At 37.3% G+C, this 22,177-nt stretch overlaps 1 protein-coding gene and 1 long non-coding RNA gene across 3 annotated transcripts in view; one reads left to right on the forward strand and one right to left on the reverse strand.

The window, feature by feature from the left end:
• Nucleotides 1-2,393: 2,393 nt before the first annotated feature.
• On the reverse strand, nt 2,394-13,719 carry NABP1 (nucleic acid binding protein 1). The gene is made up of 6 exons (XM_060016388.1): nt 13,147-13,719; nt 12,711-12,849; nt 10,015-10,086; nt 8,351-8,426; nt 7,623-7,689; nt 2,394-6,648 (listed from the first exon to the last, which is right to left on the reverse strand). The coding sequence occupies exons 1-6, from the start codon at nt 13,235-13,237 to the stop codon at nt 6,479-6,481; spliced, it is 615 nt and encodes a 204-aa protein (XP_059872371.1). The 5' UTR covers nt 13,238-13,719; the 3' UTR covers nt 2,394-6,478.
• LOC132428479 (uncharacterized) overlaps nt 12,858-22,177 on the forward strand; it is a 41,422-nt gene continuing 32,102 nt past the window's right edge. The window contains exons 1-3 of one of the 2 annotated variants that reach the window (XR_009520130.1): nt 12,858-12,982; nt 15,438-15,530; nt 16,599-16,904. This is a non-coding gene — a long non-coding RNA (uncharacterized lncRNA). Of the gene's footprint in view, nt 12,983-15,437; nt 15,531-16,598; nt 16,905-22,177 lie in introns of those variants that run through there. The other variant, XR_009520129.1, reaches the window with a different exon arrangement.

Raw genomic sequence — 22,177 nt, forward strand, 5'->3', positions numbered from 1 at the left:
GTAATGGTAAAATCACGCTGGTGAGTACACAGGTGTTTACACTACAATTCTTTCAACATGTTTGAAATTTTTCATAATAAAACGTTGGGGAAAGTTACTTAATACTTTATCAGAAGCAAACCAGCAAACTCTGGATACACAGCAATCCTGAGGACTGTCACTGGGAAGATAGAATTCCTTCCAGCACCCTCTGCTCTCCCCTTGGCCACTGACCTCCTCCCTGACACAAACCCTGGCCCACACATCCTTCCTCTTCCCCTGTACCTTCATAATCATGCCCTCACCCTCTGGGCAAAGGTGAATGGAAAAACAGCACAGGGTACTCAGGTATTGGGCAGACTTCATGATGAAGACTCAAGCCGACATGCTATCCTCATAATCGTGGTAAATTGTCAGCACACGTACTATTCTGCACCCAGAAGACTGTAAAATCTTGCTTTTTTTTTTTTTAAAAAACACCTAATCGCAGTTATATAAATTGCTTAATATTCCAGATTTTAAATTATAGAAAAGATTGTCTCCTACTAATGGCATGGAGAAATGACCAGTATTCGCCTCTTATTTCCACTGTTCACGGGGAAAGAACATAACATTTGTTAAGCCCTAGATACAGAACAGATGCTTTGCATACATTGACTCACATAGTTCTCATAGCCCTGCCAGCATATAGCCCCAATATCCTCATTTCATAATGAAGCTCATGATTATAGAGCCAGTAAATAGTAGATCTAGGACTCAAACCAAGATCTCCTCAGTTCAAAACCAGTTCTTTTCACCAAAGCACATTGTCCCTGGCATTTAAAATAGGTTATGTTCTGCAAAGCTAACATAGCTCCAAGAACAACAGCAGTCACTTGGCCAGGATTTGACAAAATACCACTAGTAAAGGAATAAAATTTATAAGGGCAGTTCGTGTTCTACTTCAACTGTTTTTACCAAACCACCACCCACCCAAAGGTATTTTTAACAGTTTACACGTCCCACCAGTATTATTGTTAAATGTAACAAGCATACAAAACTTGGCAACTATTCCCATATTTTCTGTAGCTTTAGGGGCAGTTCAGGGTTTAATAAACCTGCTTAACTGAGGGGAATTTATTTTTGATGTCGGTACTGCCTGTTCATAAACTAGAATTAAACAGATAGCCCAACTTCTCCTTAATGATCTTCCATATGATGCTTAAACCATCAAAAACTCCTATCCAATAATGAAATAATGGAACCTTTTCCTCACATTAAGCCAGATTTCTATACTACTGAAACGATATAGTAATCACCCAGTAGATGGCACTAATTGTGCTGACTACCTTGTTTCTATTGGTTTTCTATCTTAATTAATCCAGAGACTTAGGTCAGAGGTCTTACTCAGCTCCCTACTAGGGTTATAAATATTTAAAACAAAAGACTAGCCCCACATGGCAGTCAAATCATACCTGGTATATTACTTCTTTATGTAATGTATTCATGGTATCCGTCTCTCTGAACAGAACAGGATAAGATCTGTAAGTGGTAGGTTCTGTAGGCATTCTCAGTAATATTTATCATGCCTCCAACCCCACCAGCATCTCTCTACATAATAAAGTAGGAAACTGAGGAACGCTTTGGGGGATAGGAGGAAGGTAGAAGATGCTGCAAACAGATTTGCTGAAATAAGCGACAATAAAATCTTTTTTTTTAACAGAAACCTAGGGTGAAAAGGCTTATTTTCACTTTGATCTATATAGGTCCAAAGGAAGCCAGGCAATTCCACTATGGGTAATCTGACCTTAAAATATTCTATTTGAACCTAATTCAAAACTCGGTGCTCAGCTCACATCCAGAGGCCATACTCAAAACTCCATTCTGCTGGGAACTACTCTGCTTTACCCATCAATTCTGACCTTCATAGATATATGCTTCCAAGTACAATTCTTCCACATTTTATAATACAGAACCTTGGTATATTCTGGCCTCACAAAGATAAACTGGTACATGTATGTGTGTACATACACCTCAGAATTATTTCTTTGTTAATGGGAGATATCAAGGGTAGGGGACAAAAGTTTTCAGGGACTTTGTTTCAAGTGCAGCTCTCCCAGACCTACACTTATAAACTCTCCTCCTGGTAGAGAAATAATCCATACATTTAACAAGTTCCTGGGAAGAATCTCATATAGGTTTATAAACCATTCTTTGAAAGTTTTATTCAACATCTATTCAATTTGTGGACCAAAAAACTGGACTCTCTCTTCTATGTCCAAAAGCATAAATTTTGATGGTGTGAAATTTTTTTTAATGTACTCAAATTTTTGAAAATGGTTAAAGACTGATTTTTAAGGACATGTCAATGGTCCTTCAGTTGAGGCTGTTAGACAATACACATGGTATGACAGTGAGGACTGTGGTGTGTCAACAGCCTCAAGAGACCTGGCCTCTACTATAATTCAACATCTAGTCCCTAAGTTTTCAGGAGGCATGTTTTTAAAACTTTGGGAGCCACGGTAAGATTGTGTATTACCTATCAAGACCTTTAAAAAGACTTAAGTGATTAAATGTCTACTAGCCAAACTTGTTAAAATGTTCATCTTCTTTACATCATACTGATTACCTCGTTGTGGTAAACAGCTCTTCGTAACATCTTTGAACATAATGTTCTTAACGAGGAAACATATTAAATAAGGGTCTTGTCAGTCTGGACTTGATTCTCTTGCCTGTGATTAGTGCTTTAAGAAACATCATTATACCCTTTTAGTTCAGAAACCTGGAGTAACGTGGTCACAGTTCTGGAAGACAAATTCTTGTGCATCCCTAACAAAGCAAACCTTGAGGAATTTGGAAAAGACTTGAATACACCTGGAAAGTAGAATGTTTTTCTCCCTCGGGTCCTAACATACTATCATTCACGATAGTGCTGTTTTTCCAAGGTCACAATTAGATATCCTCAGAAGCATAACTTAACTGTTGGTCATTATGGCTACTTTGTGAAATGTGGGCTGTTTACTCCATTTACTTAATAATTGGCTGGAACCTCAATACACAGATTTTCACTACGGCCAAGTATATCTGCTTTTACCCCTGTCATTAAACCCATACCAGAGATCGACCGTGACCCTCTTCTACTAGAAATGTTCACCTTCATAAGACAGGGGATAAAACAAATTAAGAGAAGGAAAAATAGATTAAAAAAAAAAGAGGCCATCATAGGGCAAGTTTTCCCAAGAAAAAGTCTAGAGGTAAGAACAGACTTTGGTGTGGAAAAGTGTTCCATGGTGATACTGCTTTTCACATGGTTTTCTGGTTTGTTGTCTCTAGAACTTTTGTGAATACATTAAAGTCTCTTTAAGAGTCATGGCAGCCTAAAAGTGCTTGGAGCAATCAGTCATTATGGTACATTATGATACTTAATGGTATTATTAAGGTATAAGAAAAGGGAAGTCACGTCAGTAAGCAAACTGGAATGTCAGATCCACATAAACTTAAACTAACAACTGCTACTGTGTCTTAAGACTGATGTAAAATATTCTCAATTTGCACCTTCTGAGAAAACTTTTTAGTTTACCTTAAAACTTCCTATACTTTAAATGTTCTTTATATATCATAAGATTACTTTTTTACTAACCTCACATCTATTTGTTTTTAGTATCACTCCCTTGGCATTATTACTCAACCCAGAAAATTAAACACCCTTAAAATGTTAAATGATAAAAATACAAGTGACAAATACTCAGTGATACAAATATTTAGGGTAGTCTAAAGCTAAACTGTCCTCAAATTTAAAACGCAATTACTAAAACTACAGGAACAAAGCAAAATTGAGTTGGTATACTATAGGAAAACCAGTCTAAGTGTCCATGGGAAAGCATACTGCAGCTTTCACTATTATACATCATCATCTGGGCTTATGGGTTTCATCTTTCCATGTCTGTACTGTAGCAACTCCCAAACAACCTGCCTAGACAGGAGGGGCCACCTGCCTAATGAGACTTCAATCCACTTCAGAACTGGTTTGTAAAAATAAAGTGGGACCCAAACCTAGCAGTGTGTATTTCTATACTAAATGGCTTTTGTTTTCGGGAAGGTGTTTAAACTTATTTAAAAGTTGATAGCTGAAAGCACCAGGAAGGAGGAAGGTAGGAAACTTTCTTCCTCTTAACTTCTTGATGAGTACTGTCCAAGCAGGCTGGGAAGGCAAATGTTCATTATGGATTGTAACTCACTTTGCTTTGGTTTTGAAGGCTTTCCTTAAGAAAAAAGAAATTTGTTAATAAATGATAAAAAATACAGAACAACAAGGTTAAATGATTGAGGCAAATGTCAATTACAAAAGTAAAAGATAAGGTGTTTCTCTACTTAATCTCAACACAATAAAGGGTAACAATACTTCCACACCTAACCCTGCATTTTCTTCTGTTCTCGAGGTATGACTAGACAACAAACATTTGACTGCTTATTAAGAGCCAGAAGTCATTCTACTCATTCACACAGGAAAATCTTAACTATACAAAGGGGTAATATTACTCACTTACTTGTTTTTATAGTTATGGAACCTGGCTTACAGAGGTTTCAAGCGGAATAACTTGCCCAACATCACAGGTGAAGAGAAAATAAGGCCAGGATTGGAAGCTCAGCAATCCATACCTGATTATTTTAATCTTCCAGAACTCCAAAATCCTTTCTTTTAAAATGACCTTTAACACTAATCTCCCACAAATAACTCAGTGTTAGTGCTCCCACATCTACTGAGATTTAAAAAAAAAAAAAATTATGTACTAATTTGTAATTTTTTTACTCCAAACATCTGTAATTTTGTGAACATCTTAAAAAAATACTAGTCACAAAGCCAAATTAACTATAATCATCAGTATATGAATAAAGGAAAAACTTATTTCTATAACATATAATCCCCAGTTACTGAAATACTATAAACAATAAGCTTCTTGAGATTATTCATTATTTCGTCTACCCCTTAACACTATCCACACAGTGCCTAATATGTGACATACTGAAATACCTGTTAGACACACTGGATTAGAGCAAGCAAATATCTGGCACAAATTTTTATATTTAAACGCTATGGCACTTTCAGAAAACAAAGTCCACTTAAATTATTGTTATTTGAGGTGGGGAAAAAAGACACAGTGACAAATACAAAGCTAAGTAGTCACCAGGCTGAAGTCATCATTACAATTACAGTAAAAGGTACTGGCTCTCCATTGTAAACCATTAAAAGAGCAAAAATAAGGTAGGTCTGTTAACATTAACGCAAGTTTTATTCAAGAGATAACGTTGAAGAAGAGTTTAATTCCAGCAAAGGAAAAATTTACCAGTTATCCACCACACAGTAAAAAGTGGAACTGGACACCACTTACAACACATAAATAAATTCTACCTTTACATTTCTAAATAAAGCTGTATTTGCTTCTTTGAGAGAGCCATTTCTTAACTTTTGCTGATAAGGCTTTGTGAATTGTGTTCAGAAACTGACAATAAACACACACACATACCCTCAAATAAAGTAAGAACCTAGGAATTTCACTCCAGGCTGAGTTTCTGCAAGTACCTAGGACGCCATAAATTAAGATTACATTTTTCTACATAAATTCAATTTGAATTGCCTTCACTATAATATTTATCTACCATAATTTGTAAAAATTAGATCAATGTTTATTATGACTTCATAATTCCCTCAAATTAAACTTCAATATTTGACATAGTAGTTTAAGAAAATAAACATTCAAGGCCTCAGTTTTAAATTTCCATTCAGTGTAATGCACGAAGCTGGTAAGTATTAACAGGACTACCCTAAGATAAAGGAAATGTAGCTTTCTTCTAAAAATTTCTTGTTATAATACAGATCACATTCTACTCCATAATTCTGATAAAGAATATGTTTTTTGGTAACAGAACAAGAGTTTAGGATGATTCAGTCCCTGGAAAATCTTAATGGCAGTCACTCAATGGAGAAGTCAATCATTCCTGGAGTCACAAACACTCAAAAATTGCTGTTAGCATTAACCATGTTTTTGCTTTTTTGGTGGTTATTGCGTTAGCTGGCAATATCTGTTTTTAAGACAAAAGAACATCTCCCACTAAGCCTGCTTTAGTTGGCCATATCTGTTTTTAAGCCAAAAGAACATCTCCCACTAAGCCTTATTTTAAAAATTACAAAGTTTGTACAGAAAATAGACTCATAGAGGCTAAAATGCTGATGTCGTAAGTAACTCACCCATGAAATGGGTGCAGGTATTTTAGAGGATATCCAAAGATCTTTTTGCTCTAAAAATAAATGCCCCTATTCTTCAGTGTTCCCATTCTTCAATAGGATACTCGAGCAGCTTAATAGTTCTGCTATAAAAAACAAACCACTCTTGTTAACAAACCAAAAACATAAAAGGAAACCGATAAAGGACAGTTTTCACAGTTAACAATAAATAAAAGTGCAGTAAGTGTTCAAGTAGGGCACGTAGTTTAAAAACTACATGTGTGTATTTGGCATAGGTCATCTTTTAAAGGCTCTCCGAGGGTCCCTGCCATTACTTATTGTGGTCATGACTGTTTGATTATTAGCTGTTCCTGGTAGCTGTGGATTTACAGGTCCCCGGCCATTGCTTCTACCAGCATATGAAAATTGGCATCCCCTTGCTTCTGAGCCAGTTTGAACACCGTTTCCTAAAAAAGAATATAAAAAATCATCACCATTTTCAAATAGAAGTACATCTATCTGAAGTTGTAACACATGCTATTAATGCTTACAAGTATTATGGAAAACAAACTCCTTTATTTATTTATTTAATTATTTTTTTAAACTACTGGAAAAAACTCAGCTTGAGTCCTAGGTTTTCCCAAATGTATAATTACTGTAAATATATTAACTTGATGCTTGCATTACTAGGGAGAGGAAAAAAAGAGCAACTTCGGTAATAGAATGAGAAATCAATAAAGTAGGAAAAAAGCATAGTTAATGCCCTACCTACATTATAAGGGAAAAAGCAAAAGCAAAATGGTATATAAGTATTGGCATTTGGTTCAAATAAGGTTAACAATGTTTTAAAAGAGACACGTAATTCTAACTTTTTAAAGGAAAAACCAAAGCGTCCCACAGCATAATGATCATCAGCTGTGCTCAAACATGTAGACAACAGGTCAAATAAAACTTCAGCCACCTTAATGAACTCCAATCACAAAAGACTTTTCCTCTGGTCTTTAAGAATAAAGGCTTCAAAAGACCTTTAACAAGGATGTAACAACCATTGACCTTTGAGAGTATTTGAGGGGTAAAGGCCAATCTTTTAAAGAGGCAGCTATGAGCATGTGAAAAACTAAGGTGAGCATCAATCTGAAGATAAACTGCTTTCGGTACACAAAAATAACCAGTTATTCTGCATCTATTATCAATAATCACTAGATTACAGAAATTTTGTAAAAATCAATGGAAAATAACATAATGAATCACCAAAACTTAGATTTATTATTAGCCAACGTTCACCCAGTAACTGGCCCAAATGTTTAAATATAGAATGTGCTCAATAAATTAGCTTAAGAGGGAATCTGCTTTCTAGAAAAATCAGTTATATTTTCATAAGATAGATTCCCTTAATTCTTACACCTGATCACAAATATACCAAAAAAAAAAAAAATCTTACCCACTGGTCCAAATGTACCTGTACCCATATTACTATTCATGGAATTATTCTTCTGTTCACTGTGTGCCTATTAAAAAAATGCCTTAATGTAATCAAATGAAGATTTTCAAAAAACCATATTATTATAACATGTTGTAGCCATTGTTTTTTTTTTAACTTTCAAGGGTTTTTAAACAATTTAAAAAGATTTATCCAAGTCCTTTCAATGTTAAAATATTCAGGAATGTTTCCAGACCTTTCAAAGCTTCTGTTACATCTTACACCTTCCTGATATTACTCCCTGCTCCTCAAAAGTGCTAAACTGCTAAATGGCACATACAGTCGTCCCTCAGTATCTCAGGGGGATTGGTTCCAGGACCCCCCAGATACCAAAATCTGAAGATGTTGAAGTTTCTTGTGCAATATGGCATACTGTAGTCAGCCCTCTGTATAGGAACATTCTGCATCAGCAAATTCAACCAGTGCAATCCCAGTTGGTTGAATGATCCATGGATATGGAGGGCTGACTGTACATTTCATATATGATACTACAGATACCTATACAGACTCACTCACAAAACATATAAAACGGAAAAGAATTCCATTAAAGAATCTTTAAAAAGATTCTTTTTAAAATTGTCTCCATTATACTTAGGGTATGAAAAGCTTGGCAACCTAGCCACAGATTTATAGTACATCGTCAAAATTAGCCTAATCATAAAAACAGACAATACATTTGGATTAATTACCCCTTTGTTCTGCTGTCCTCGATAATCTGGGTTAGGTTCACTGAAATTTGGCACTTCTGAATAAACCATACAAAATCTGAAAGACAATAAAGGACAATTTGAATGACTTCTGAAATAATCAACCTTTCTTTACATAACATGCATAACTTTCAGGAATAAAGAATGTAGATGTCAAATGAATTACCAAACAGCAATATGCTAACTAACTCTATTCATTTACAACAAAAACTTTCTAAATGCTTATGTTTCATTAAAAAAAAAATCAAATATTTGATTGCCTACAATGTTTAAAACATTCTATTTTGTATTTTAATTCTTCTTCTGTCCTTATCAAAGATCAAGGACACAGAAACACATCTTTGTCCTGTTTTTCCACATAGGCTGATGGATGCCTCTGAACCATGTTTATTAGGGTTCCAGAGTTTTTCCAGCATTGGTGATGGATTTGCACTGATCCACTCACACACTTTCATCCCGTCCCTCTTTGACCAATCACTGTGAATCTGCAAAGATAATCATTCAAGGTTAAAAGTGGATTTTGCAGGCATGAATAAAGACAACTGGCTATCAAGACACGGTTTATCCCAATGCTTCTTATCAGCTGACTATGGTGTATATTGATAAACATTACACACGAGCATTTTCTTAGCTCCTCAACCCACAAATAAATCAGAATCAGTTTTGGTAACTCCTGGACTGACCCTGACAAAGTCACTATGTATTGAGTGACCCCCAGTGGTTCTTCACATAACTGACCTCCATTATTATAAATACCTCTCTATACATGAAAGTCAGAACAGGATCCTCAATCTTTCTGTAATATTGATGCTAAGACCTCTCATAACACATTGCTCTACTACTACTCTAAGTACGAACATAAGTGAATCCTAATTTTCCTCCTAAGCGAAAGCAAAGTGTTACCAGTTTCTGATCTTTAAAAGCTAGCAAGATTGCTTAGTTTTCCCAAAGTATCTTATTCCTGTAGTGTAGAACACATTCTTCCTTCCTTCCTTTATTTATTTATTTATTTTTGGTGCCATTTGTGGCTTCTCTCTTTACATATCCTCTATTTTGACAGGCATTAAGTTGATGTCAGGCATTAACCAAACAGAATGGATTTTATGATTTGGCTCATTGCCTACACCATACTTTATGAGTACATCCCAAATGTCTAGGCCAGCATGGAGGCTGAATTACCTTTACACCCCTAGAGAGGATGGTTCCTCCAAGTCAGGGTGGAGATTACCACGGTAGTAGTTTATAGAAGCTTGCATTGTGGCTGCCTGTACGGTACCTAGACTGTGGATAAATACAGGACTTCAATTGTCATTGCTGCAAGTCCTTTTACATACAGAACTTATTTCAAATGGCATTTGTGACATCTGAAAGATATACATTCGCAAAGCCTACAGAAACGGTCCCACTGGGGATTGTCTCAAGTGCAGCTTCTTAATGCTCTTTGCCAGGAAAAACTGACATTCTCAACCACAGGAAACAGTACTGATAGGTGTTAAACTAGCACATACATGCAAAGTTAAGCTGCTGCAAGCATTCAGTTTACAGTCAAAAAGTCAACAAATAGGTTGATCGTTTATACCTACCAGTTATTCTGTACATATTATTTGTAATTTATTCAATTATATGAAATGCATCTTGATACTTACTCCCCAATTTTTTGAAGTTCTCCACCTCTTCCAGTATAAAGTGTCAGACATCCTTTCCACATGGATGCATACCTAGAAAGAAAAGAAACATCAGTTCTATGGAAATATGTATATTTCCTTCTACTTAAATCAAATAAATCTTTATACTATTTTTTTTGTATTGGGGTGCAGGTGGGGCTCAAACCCTGTATCTACCATTGATTAACTTGTTACTTACTAAGGAATAATGCAAAGAAAACTATACTGCCAAATTTTGACATAATTATATAAACGATAACTAACCCTAGAAAATAGAAGTCTTTTTGCAAAGCAAGCATTGTTATACTCCAAAGATCACATCTTTAGCCAATTAAGAAAGGGAGAACGTTCAAACTGCAGAGATTCAAGCAGAATTACTTTTCAAACACAGGGCATATAAAATCAACACCCTAGTGTTTACTTTTACACGCATGTACTTGGTCTACCAGATACTGATATATTTTTTTCCTTTGCCTCCATAAAACACATAGGCTAGTATGTGTTATTCCTAAGCTACTGAAAATTTAGTAAAATTTAATCAAGGGGCTAAAAAACTATGATCACAAATCTTTCGCTTATCTGCTTTTCCAAATTCCCAGTTTTTAGCAACAACTTGGCTGAACAATTATTTACTGAGAACAATTTTGAATGCAGGAAGCATCATTAGATAAAATAATCCTATTCACAAATCTAAGACAAATGTAAATTCATCAATAGTATAAAATAAGCCCAAGGCTTGGTTTTCAGTGGTTCTTTGTACAACTACTATGGTAACTTCATGATTTAGAAAGATAAATTATAACCAAATATTGCTTAAGTATAATGATAGTTCATCTTTTAATACAGGTTAATAAAATTTTTCTCATTTCACATTATATATTTCTCTTCATTTAGTAAAGGTTATTTATTAAAGACTCCACTCACCACTTTTAAGTTACACAAAAAGCGACTTAGGAGACAGTGCACTAATATTTCACCTTACTAAAGTAAAAATTAATGCCTATTTTGAGAGAAAATTTGAAGTTACTACAACTAAAACATTTAACTTTCACTTATTTCAGGAATGAGATCAATGTTTGCAGGGTTTTCTGATATGCATCCCAATATTCAAATTACCATTATTGAGATGTATACCTTTCTTCAAAAGCTACTTTTCTTAGATTCAACCAGAATTTAAGGGCCTTACAATGGGCCAGACTCTGCTAGATATGTTACTTTAGTAAGGTATAAGTATTCCCATTTTACAGAAAAGGAAGTTGAAAAGTGTAATAACTTCAAGGTTACACTGAAGTAACAGTAGAGTTTCTTTGGTTTTGAATTTTCCTTTAAACTGTACTCCTTGGTAACTATACTCCTTAAAATCCTATAGATACTATAAGGCTACTGACTTAGTTTTTCCACAGTTTTTTTGATGGACACATCTATGTATTTTCCGTGACTACAAAATATGAAATAATTGAAAAGAGATGCCGTTTACAGTGTATAAAATAACTTCTAATCACTGGATGAGATACTTTGGCAGCCAAAAAACTTTAATTATGCTAATTCTTACCATATCCTCCCAGGAAGAAATTCTCTTTTGTGCAAGTTAAAGATGTGGAAGTTAAAAAGACATAGCCAGTGTCATAATGAGTCAGTGTATAAGAAAAAAAATGTCCTGACTCTCACTTCCTTCTTCGATGATACTATGCCTCACTTCCTGAAGATGTTGTAAGACCTGTAAAATACTATCAAAGGGCTCTAAGCTCCTACTTTCAGGGTGATCCAACACTTTTCTGAGATTCTATTTACTTTGCCAACGTCAATCTCCATCCACTTTTCCTACAGTTATGACGAATGAATTATTACAATTCTACTGACCACAAAGCTTCCAAAATCTATTTTTAAGACCCCTTTCTGGCATTTTATCCTCCTAATACTTGGTAAATCTCTAAAGGCAGTCTAATTACTAATCAAAAAAAAAAAGGTTGTACTAAATTATTTTTAAAAGCCAATCTGCCAACTAACTCTTTTGGACAGAGGTATCATAGACATCTTTCTGCCAAACATTTTCTGCACATCACTTTGTTTTTGTACAACATTGACCTTACAGCAGTAGGCACAAGAAATTATTTTCAAGAACGTGACTTCCAGATATTGTCAACTTCCTCTCTCAACTTTTACATCCGAGTACAAATCTGACACACTACAAAACCTACTAAACTCTCCAGCTACAATCTCGATTTACGTCCACACTGTCTAAATGAGTATACAAATAAAATACGGGCAGGATCTCAAAAGTCATTAAAAAGGGGAAAAGTTTGGGAAAAAAAGCTAAGTGACAACTATATTAAATAGTTTATGAAAAAGATGAAGTATTGATTATGTTAGTTTTAACAATCTACTAAAAAGACTCAGTAATCCCAGAACAGTATTTAAAAATCTACTTAATCTGTAAACTGAGGGCGGGGTTGTTTAGATTCGGCTGAAACTGACTGCTTTTAAAGGCGAAGGTGTTACATCCCAATGCCGTCCATCACCTGAGGTTAACACTGAAGGGGCTTAAAAATCCTCGGGGTGGCCCACAGAAAAGATGAAATTTTAGAACTTGCCAAGGTCCCGGGCGTCAGCCAATTCCGATTCCGCAGACTCCTACTTGGGAGGCACTCTGATCCCCCAACCCTTTTATGCACACCTACCCTCTGGTCAACCGAATAATATCCCCTGGCTGTATAAGACCTCCGATTTCATCCCACACGGAAATAGTGATGCTGCCAGTTTTATCTGCTACTTTGCATGATCTCACTTCATGGCCGTCTTTGGTTTTGGTCACGCGTCCTGTGAGGATTTAAAAATCAAAATGGGGAGGGGTGTATTAGATAATGAGGACTTCCAAAAAGCTAACTCCTCCTCCGGGATCAAAATGCACCTGAAAGGTGGGAAGAGGTCGAGCCCCGGGTTCTCGCCGCAGGTAGGCTACGGCCCCAGCTCGGGCCAACGGGGCCACGTGGATGGGGGAGGGGAGAGGAAAGGGAGGAAAGGGGGACGGGAGCCCCCGGCTCGCGGCGGCGGCGCCCTTCCCTCCTGTCCCGGGACGCACACAGGGCGGCGAGGCGGGCTGCGGACCCCACTTACCTATCTCCAGCACAATAAAGACGACATTTAAGTTTTTCAGTCCGGGCTTAATATCTTTTATAAAAAGAGGGGCGTCGTTGACCCCGTTCATACTGAAGCAGGTGCTGCTACGCTGCGGAGACTCGAGTGGGCAGGGAGCCTGACAAAGCTTCCCACCCCCCGGGCCAGGGGCGAGGGCAGAGGGGCGACCTTGGGCGGGGTTGGCGAGAGAAGGGGCAGAAAGCGGTTAGTCAGGGACCAATGAAACCAGTCCAGACGGCACTGAGCCTAAAAAAAAGGGGAGGAAAAAAATAAAAACAAACCCAAAAACGCTCACAAGTTTAAAAGAAAAAAAGACGAACCACTCCGCACACCAACCCCGCTCCCAACGGGGCGACAGGAAGGCAAGCGCGAGAACTGCCCCCTTCTTTGGATAAAAGGAAGAAAAAAAGACAGCGAGAGGACGCCTCTGCCCTGAGTCCCGCTCACACACACACACACACGGGCGTTGCCCTGTCTGTCCCGGGCTCCGGGTAGTGACGGGCTGTGACAGCGAACCCAGAGCAGACACCAAACTACCACGCACCCAGAGTACCAAACACCGACTGCGGAACGCGCCCGCGCGCCGGCTGGACCCCCGGGTCGCCCCGCCTCTTGTGACGTCCCATGGCGAGCCCCGCCCTCCAGGCTCCGGGGAAGCCAAGGGGCGGAAACAGGCAGGCGACGCCAGCGCAGCCTCCCTCTTTCCTCCCCGGCAGGTCAGCGCGGGCCCCGCCCCCTCAGCCGTCCAATCGGATCTCGGCTCCGCCCCACCCTCCTCCAGCTTCCGCCGTCGCTGCGCAGCGTCGGCTCTACCCTGCCTAGTCTTCCATGTAAAGGTTTCTATCACTTGCTGTCAGTCTTCCGGGTTTTCATGCATTTTTTTTTTTTTTCCCCTCAGAGTTCAGTCCTCCCGCCCCCCTGCCCTTTAGTGTCGCAGTCACTGCGAACGGTTCCTGTCTTTTAGGACCCAGTGGGTACGCCAAAAAGTATGCAGTAGAGTAAGAACAAGGTTCAGGCTAGGGTGGCTGGTCTGGGTTGAAAGAAAAAAAAAGGTAGGGATGGGTCCTTAGCTGTAAGGCAGGAATTTTAGGGCCAGAAAGGAAGTTAGAGATCAACTCAACCGCCTCATTTTAAGCATATTTAAAATTGAGATCCAGAAAGGTGAGGTAGTTTGCTGAAGGTCACCCAGGAACTTTGTGAGCAAGCAGGGCGTCAACACAAGTTGTCCAACCTAGTCTTGGTGCTTTTCACTCTATAATGCTAGGCAGATAGACAAGTAGTTAAATTCCTTTGCAAATGTATTATTTTTCCTTACCCTTCTCTAGATTACATCTCTTACCCATGTTGCTTTTCTTTATGCTTGTTTGTTTTTTAATAGACTATTTTTTAGAGTAGTTTTATGTTAGAGAGGAAGGTACGGAGATTTCCCTTATACTTTCTACCCCGTCACAGGTATAACCTCTCCCCATTATCAATATTCCCCCCAGAGTGGTACCTTTGTTGTAGCTGATGAACTTACATTAACACATCATCACCCAAAGTCCATATAATTTACCTTAGGGTTGGTTCTTGGTGTTGTACATTTTATGGTTTTGGACAAATGTATAATAACATGTATTCACCAATAAAGTATCATACAGAGTAGTTTCACTGCCCTGAAAATCTTATGTGTGCCACCTACTCATCCTTCCGTCTCCCCTAACCCCGGCAACTACTGATATTTTTACTGTCTTCATTTTCCAGTATGTCATATAGTTGAAATCATAACAGTATGTAGCCTTTTCATATTGACTTCTTTCACTTAGTAATACGTATTTAAGTTTCCTCCACGTCATTTCATGAGCTATCAAGTCATGCAGTTGTTTTCGTACATACAAAATAATTGTGTGACAACAGTGGGAGACCCTGAAACATTATAACCTGGGGAGGGAAAAGATGAATAAAGTTTTCTTTATGTTGTGTAGTGAAAAAGACATATGCTTTAGAAGCAAACCTAGGTGTGAACGATTTACTAGCTGTGTGACCTTTAGGACAGTTGATTAAGCTTTCTAGTCATAATTTAATCATCTGAAAATAAAAGGATGTCTACCTCACAGAGGATTGCATGGGCTCATAATAGTGCCTAGCAAATAGAAGATACTCAATAAATATTTTCTCCTTGCCTATTTTCTATGACTAAAGAAAAGGAGACAATAGTAGCTTAAGCTGTGATTACTTAATCTTTTCTACATTCTACTTGGTGATTGCTAATTTTTATACCCATTTTACAGATGATGAAATTCACCTGAGACCACATAGCCGGAGAAGGCCAAACTGAGTTTTGAATCTAGGCAATCTTGACCCCAGAGCCTTCCGGCCTAAAGGTAATTTTTAGACTTAAATTGCAGTAGTGGAATTATGAGTCAAAAACAGACTAAATAAAGTATTAGCAGCAACATATATCTATAGGGCTTTAGAGAATCATGTAATTAACTATTTGAGATGGTAACAGATACGTTGAGAAGAGTATCAGAGAATTTGTGTGGCAGAAGACTTTTTCTTTGAATCTTTCTGAATATTTTTAGCTCAACCACACCACTTCCCAAACACCTGCAAACAAACAGCATAGATATATTACAGCACAAGAAATGAGTTTCAACGATAATCACAACATTAACAGGGGAGTCAATACATTCTTAAGGAAGCAGAAGCTTTCAATTCATGGACAAATAAGGTCCAGTGTGCCAAAGACACTGACGTAATGCTGGAAAATGGTGTAACATGATATTATAAGCATGATTTCAATATCCAGTAAAACAATGATGAAACATGTGAGTTAATGGCAGAACCACATCCAACGTCAGGGCTCCCATAGACTCCCAGTCTGGCCCAGAGTTTAGGCAAAGAAAGTTAGCCACTCCCTGAACCCTGGGTCATTTGTTCCCAGAAAGGGGATTAGGTAGGACTGCTCAAACCAATTTACAGACCTTTAGAAAGAGGAACCAGACACTTGGGAAGCCAGCCCCACAAAAGTAGAAGCTTGTGCTCAGAGGCACAGCCCAGCCCAGGCTGCACTTCCCCCACAGGACAGAATTCAGTCGAACATCTCTCACTTCCTTTCCTCCTAACTCAGCAGTTCTCAGAAAGGAAATGGCAACAAGTGCTTTCTCATTCACCAAAACTAAAGGCAGTCTTGAGAAACAAGATGGTGTGGGCAGTTTAGGAACTCTTCAACCCAGGTCAGTTGGTTTAAACTATCCCTGATCACTCCTCAAGGGTGGTGGTTAATTAAAAAAAAAAAAAAAGAAAGAAAGGAGATGTCTAGAAGAGCAACTATTGCCACCCAAATAATCTTTCCTAATATTACCATTCAGTGAAATAAACAAGGATCCATCAATGCCCAGCCAGTTAGAGCGTAATGACTATATTGCTGCTTCTTACTGTCTTTGCAGGATTACTTCGTGGTCTTGCTTCTAAGACTGTTTGTGGGCTTTCCACATTTTCATAGCCCAAACATAGACTTATTCTGAGATGATGAGAGGTTTATGCCCAGAAGCTCAACACCACTACTCCGTGTAAAGAAGATATTGCTTGGTCAGATCCAGTAAAATACCGAAGGGCATCCATTAGAATCTTGTGCATAAGTTTGCCCACCACCCACTACCCGTGCTCACTACCAGGTTCTGGTTTCTGGGACCCCAGTGGTCATTTTCACTTTCTTTGTACTATTCGTCTATTTTAAACTATTACAACATCAATAAAATACCTGGCCAAATACTATTTGATACTAGACATATTGTGCAGTGAAACTAACAATAAAAAAAATTAACAAGAACTACAGTGTTCTCACATTACAGAGATAATCCACTTTGTAGCATAATTGGCAACGTCAAAAATAAAAAGGTCTTAATCTTCTTTAAAACATTTAATCAAAAGCCTCATAAGTAATGTTTAGTAATATTTAAACACAAATCATCCCTAGAATGTTAAATGCTGACATGCCTTGAGGATTTGCTATGTACCAGGCATTTTACCTTAAAAGCACTGTATACTTATTTATATATTACTTAATAATTCATGTGAAGTGGGTTTTCTCATTTTATATACTAACTTATGAAGCTGGAATTTAAAACCAACTGTCTGTTACATACAATGACCTTTTTTCCAAAACAGGTTATTTTCCCTAAAAAGTGCATTTCTTTTTTTATTAATTTTTGAATTGTATTTATTTTTTTATACAGCAGGTTCTTATTAGTTATCCATTTTATACAGATCAGTGTATACATGTCAATCCCAATTACCCAATTCATCACACAACCACCCCCATCCCCCCGCCGCTTTCCACCCTTGGTGTCCATACATTTGTTCTCCACATCTGTGTCTCAATTTCTGCCCTGAAAACTGGTTCATCTGTACCATTTTTCTACGTTCCACATATATGCGTTAATATACGATATTCTTTTTCGCTTTCTGACTTACTTCACTCTGTATGACAGTCTCTAGATCCATCCATGTCTCAACAAATGACCCAATTTTGTTCCTTTTTACGACTGAGTAATATTCTATTGTATATATGTACCACTTCTTCTTTATCCATCCATCTGTCGATGGGCACTTAGGTTGCTTCCATGACCTGGCTATTGTAAATAGTGCTGCAGTGAACATTGGGGTGCATGTGTCTTTTTGAATTGTGGTTTTCTCTGGATATATGCCCAGTAGTGGGATTGCTGGATCATAGGGTAATTCTATTTTTAGTTTTTTAAGGAACCTCCATACTGTTCTCCTTAGTGGCTGTATCAATTTACATTACCACCAACAGTGCAAGAGGTTTCCCTTTTCTACACCCTCTCGAGCATTTGTTGTTTGTAGATTTTCTGATGATGCCCATTCTAACTGGTGTGAGGTGATACCTCATTGTAGTTTTGATTTGCATTTCTCTAGTAATTAGTCATGTTGAGCAGCGTTTCATGTGCTTCTTGGCCATCTGTATGTCTTCTTTGGAGAAATGTCTATTTAGATCTTCTTCCCATTTTTGGATTGGGTTGTTTGTTTTTTTAATATGGAGCTGCATGAGCTCTTTATATATTTTGGAGATTAATCCTTTGTCCATTGATTCATTTGCAAATATTTTTCTCCCATTCTGAGGGTTGTCTTTTCATCGTGTTTATGGTCTCCTTTGCTGAGCAAAAGCTTTGAGGTTTCATTAAATCCCATTTGTTTATTTTTGTTTTTATTTCCATTACTCTAGGAGGTGGATCAAAAAAGATCTTGCTGTGATTTATGTTCAGGCGTGTTCTTCCAATGTTTCCCTCTAAGAGTTTTATAGTGTCTGGTCTTACATTTAGGTCTCTAATCCATTTTGAGTTTATTTTTGTGTATGGTGTCAGGGTGTGTTCTAATTTCATTCTTTTACATGTAGCTGTCCAGTTTTCCCAGCACCACTTACTGAAAAGACTGTCTTTTCTCCATTGTATATACTTGCCTCCTTTGTCATAGATTAGTTGACCATAGGTCAGCTAGGTGTGTGGGTTTATCTCTGGGCTTTCTATCTTGTTCCATTGCTTTTTGTTTCTGTTTTTGTGCCAGTACCATATTGTCTTGATTACTATAGCTTTGTAGTATAGTCTGAAGGCAGGGAGTCTGATTCCTCCAGCTCTGTTTTTTGCCCTCAAGATTGCTTTACCTATTCGGGGTCTTTTGTGTCTCCATACAAATTTTAAGATTTTTTGTTCTAGTTCCATAAAAAATGCCATTGGTAATTCGATAGGGATTTCACTGAATCTGTAGATTGCTTTTGGTAGTATAGTCATTTTCACAATATTGATTCTTCCAATCCAAGAACATGGTATATCTCTCCATCTGTTGGTATCATCTTTAATTTCTTTCATCAGTGTCTTATAGTTTTCTGCATACAGGTCTTTTGTATCCCTAGGTAGGTTTATTCTTAGGTATTTTATTCTTTTTGTTGCAATGGTAAGTGGAAGTGTTTCTATAATTTCTCTTTCAGATTTTTCATCATTAGTGTATAGGCATGCAAGAGATTTCTGTGCATTAATTTTGTATCCTGCAACTTTACCAAATTCATTGATTAGCTCTAGTAGATTTCTGGTGGCATCTTTAGGATTCTCTATGTATAGTATCATGTCATCTGCAAACAGTGACAGTTTTACTTCTTCTTTTCCAATTTGTATTCCTTTTATTTCTTTTTCTTCTCTGATTGCTGTGGCTAGGACTTCCAAAACTATGTTGAATAATAGTGGCGAGCGTGGACATCCTTGTCTTGTTCCTGACCTTAGAGGAAATGCTTTCAGTTTTTCAACATTGAGAATGATGTTTGCTGTAGGTTTGTCGTATATGGCCTTTATTATGTTGAGGTAGTTTCCCTCTATGCCCACTTTCTGGAGAGATTTTATCATAAATCGGTGTTGAATTTTGTCAACAGCTTTTTCTGCGTCTATTGAGATGATCATATGGTTTTTATTTTTCAGTTTGTTAATACGGTTTATCACATTGATTTATTTACGTATATTGAAGAATTCCTTGCATCCCTGGGATAAATCCCACTTGATCATGGTATAGGATCCTTTTAATGTGTTGTGGGATTCTGTTTGATAGTATTTTGTTGAGGATTTTTGCATGTATATTCATCAGTGATATTGGTCTGTAATTTTCTTTTTTTGGAGTATCTTTGTCTGGTTTTGGTATCAGGGTGATACCAGGTGTGATACCAGGTGATACCAGGTATCTTTGTCTGGTTTTGGTATCAGGGTGATACCAGGTGTGATACCAGGGTGATACCAGGTGACCTCATAGAATGAGTTTGGGAGTGTTGCTTCCTCTGCAATTTTTTGAAGAGTTTGAGAAGGATGGGTGTTAGCTCTTCTCTAAATGACTGATGGAATTCACCTGTGAAGCCATCTAGTCCTGGACTTTTGTTTGTTGGAAGATTTTTAATCACAGTTTCAATTTCATTACTTGTGATTCATCTGTTCATATTTTCTGTTTCTTCCTGGTTCAGTCTTGGAAGGTCATAGCGTTCTAAGAATTTGTCCATTTCTTCCAGGTTGTCCATTTAATTGGCACAGAGTTGCTTGTAATAGTCTCTTAGGATGCTTTGTATTTCTGCGGTGCTTGTTGTAACTTCTCCTTTTTCATTTCTAATTTTATTGATTTGAGTCCTCTCCTTCTTTTTCTTGATGAGTCTGGCTAATGGTTTATTAATTTTGTTTATCTTCTCAAAGAACCAGCTTTTAGTTTTATTGATCTTTGCTGTTGTTTTGTTTGTTTCTATTTCATTTATTTCTGCTCTGATCTTTATGATTTCTTTCCCTCTGCTAACTTTGGGTTTTGTTTGTTCTTCTTTCTCTAGTTCCTTTAGGTGTAAGGTTAGATTGTTTATTTGAGATTTTTCTTGTTTCTTGAGATAGGCTTGTATAGCTATAAACTTTCCTCTTAGAACTGCTTTTGCTGCATCCCATAGGTTTTGGATCATTGTGTTTTCATTGTCATTTGTCTCTAGGTATTTTTTTGTTTCCTCTTTGATTTCTTCAGTGATATCTTGGTTATTTAGTAATGTATTGTCTAGCCTCCATGTGTTTGTGTTTTTTACATTTTTTTCCCTGTAATTCATTTCTAATCTCATATCCTTGTGGTCAGAAAAGATGCTTGATATGATTTCAATTTTCTTAAATTTACCGAGGCTTGATTTGTGACCCAAGATGTGATCTATCCTGGAGAATGTTCTGTGCACACTTGAGAAGAAAGTGTAATCTGCTGTTTTGGGATGGAATGTCCTATAAATATCAATTAAATCTATCTGGTGTATTGTGTCATTTAAAACCTATGTTTCCTTATTTATTTTCATTTTGGATGATCTGTCCATTGGTGTAAAGTGAGGTGGTAAAGCCCCCACTATTATTGTGTTACTGTCGATTTCCTCTTTTATAGCTGTTAGCAGTTGCCTTATGTATTGATGTGCTCCTATGTTGGGAGCATATATATTTATAATTGTTATATCTTCTTCTTGGATTGATCCCCTGATCATTCTGTAGTGTCCTTCCTTGTCTCTTGTAACATTCTTTATTTTAAAGTCTATTTTATCTGAAATGAGTATTGCTACTGCAGCTTTCTTTTGATTTCCATTTGCATGGAATATCTTTTTCCATCCCCTCACTTTCAGTCTGTATGTGTCCCTAGGTCTGAAGTGGGTCTTTCGTAGACAACATATATATGGGTCTTGTTTTTGTGTCCATTCAGCAAGCCTGTGTCTTTTGGTTGGAGCATTTAATCCATTCACGTTTAAGGTAATTATCGATATGTATGTTCCTATGACCATTTTCTTAATTGTTTTGGGTTTGTTTTTGTAGTTCCTTTTCTTCTTTTGTGTTTCCCACTTAGAGAAGTTCCTTTTGCATTTGTTTTAGAGCTGGTTTGGTGCTGGTTTGAATTCTCCTAGCTTTTGCTTGTCTGTTAAGCTTTTGATTTCTCCATTGAATCTGAATGAGATCCTTGCCGGGTAGAGTAATCCTGGTTGTAGGATCTTCCCTTTCATCACTTTAAGTATATCATGCTACTCCCTTCTGGCTTGTAGAGTTTCTGCTGAGAAATCAGCTGTTAACCTTTTGGGAGTTCCTTTTTATGTTATTTGTTGTTTTTCCCTTGCTGCTTTCAATAATTTTTCTTTGGCTTTAATTTTTACCACTTTGATTACTATGTGTCTCAGCATGTTTCTCCTTGGGTTTATACTGTATGGGACTCTCTGTGCTTCCTGGAGTTGGGTGTCTATTTTCTTTCCCATATTAGGGAAGTTTTCGCCTATAATCTCTTCAAATATTTTCTCTGGTCCCTTCTCTCTCTCTTCTCCTTCTGGGACCCCTATAATGTGAATGTTGTTACATTTAATGTTGTCCCAGAGGTCTCTCAGGCTGTCTTCATTTCTTTTCATTCTTTTTTCTTTATTCTGTTCCACAGCAGTGAATTCCACCATTCTGTCTTCCAGGTCACTTATCCGTTCTTCTGCCTCAGTTATTCT

This window comes from Delphinus delphis, chromosome 7 (assembly GCF_949987515.2).
Source record: "Delphinus delphis chromosome 7, mDelDel1.2, whole genome shotgun sequence".
Taxonomy (NCBI): domain Eukaryota; kingdom Metazoa; phylum Chordata; class Mammalia; order Artiodactyla; family Delphinidae; genus Delphinus; species Delphinus delphis.

Coding starts and splice junctions, on each gene's coding strand:
- NABP1 (XM_060016388.1), bottom strand. CDS start 13,237: ATGAACGGGGTCAACGACGCCCCTCTTTTTATAAAAGATATTAAGCCC. Junction 8,427..10,014: donor GAACTTCAAAAAATTGGGGA/GTAAGTATCAAG, acceptor ATTGTCTTTCAG/ATTTTGTATGGTTTATTCAG. Junction 7,690..8,350: donor GAGGACAGCAGAACAAAGGG/GTAATTAATCCA, acceptor TTTTTTTAATAG/GCACACAGTGAACAGAAGAA.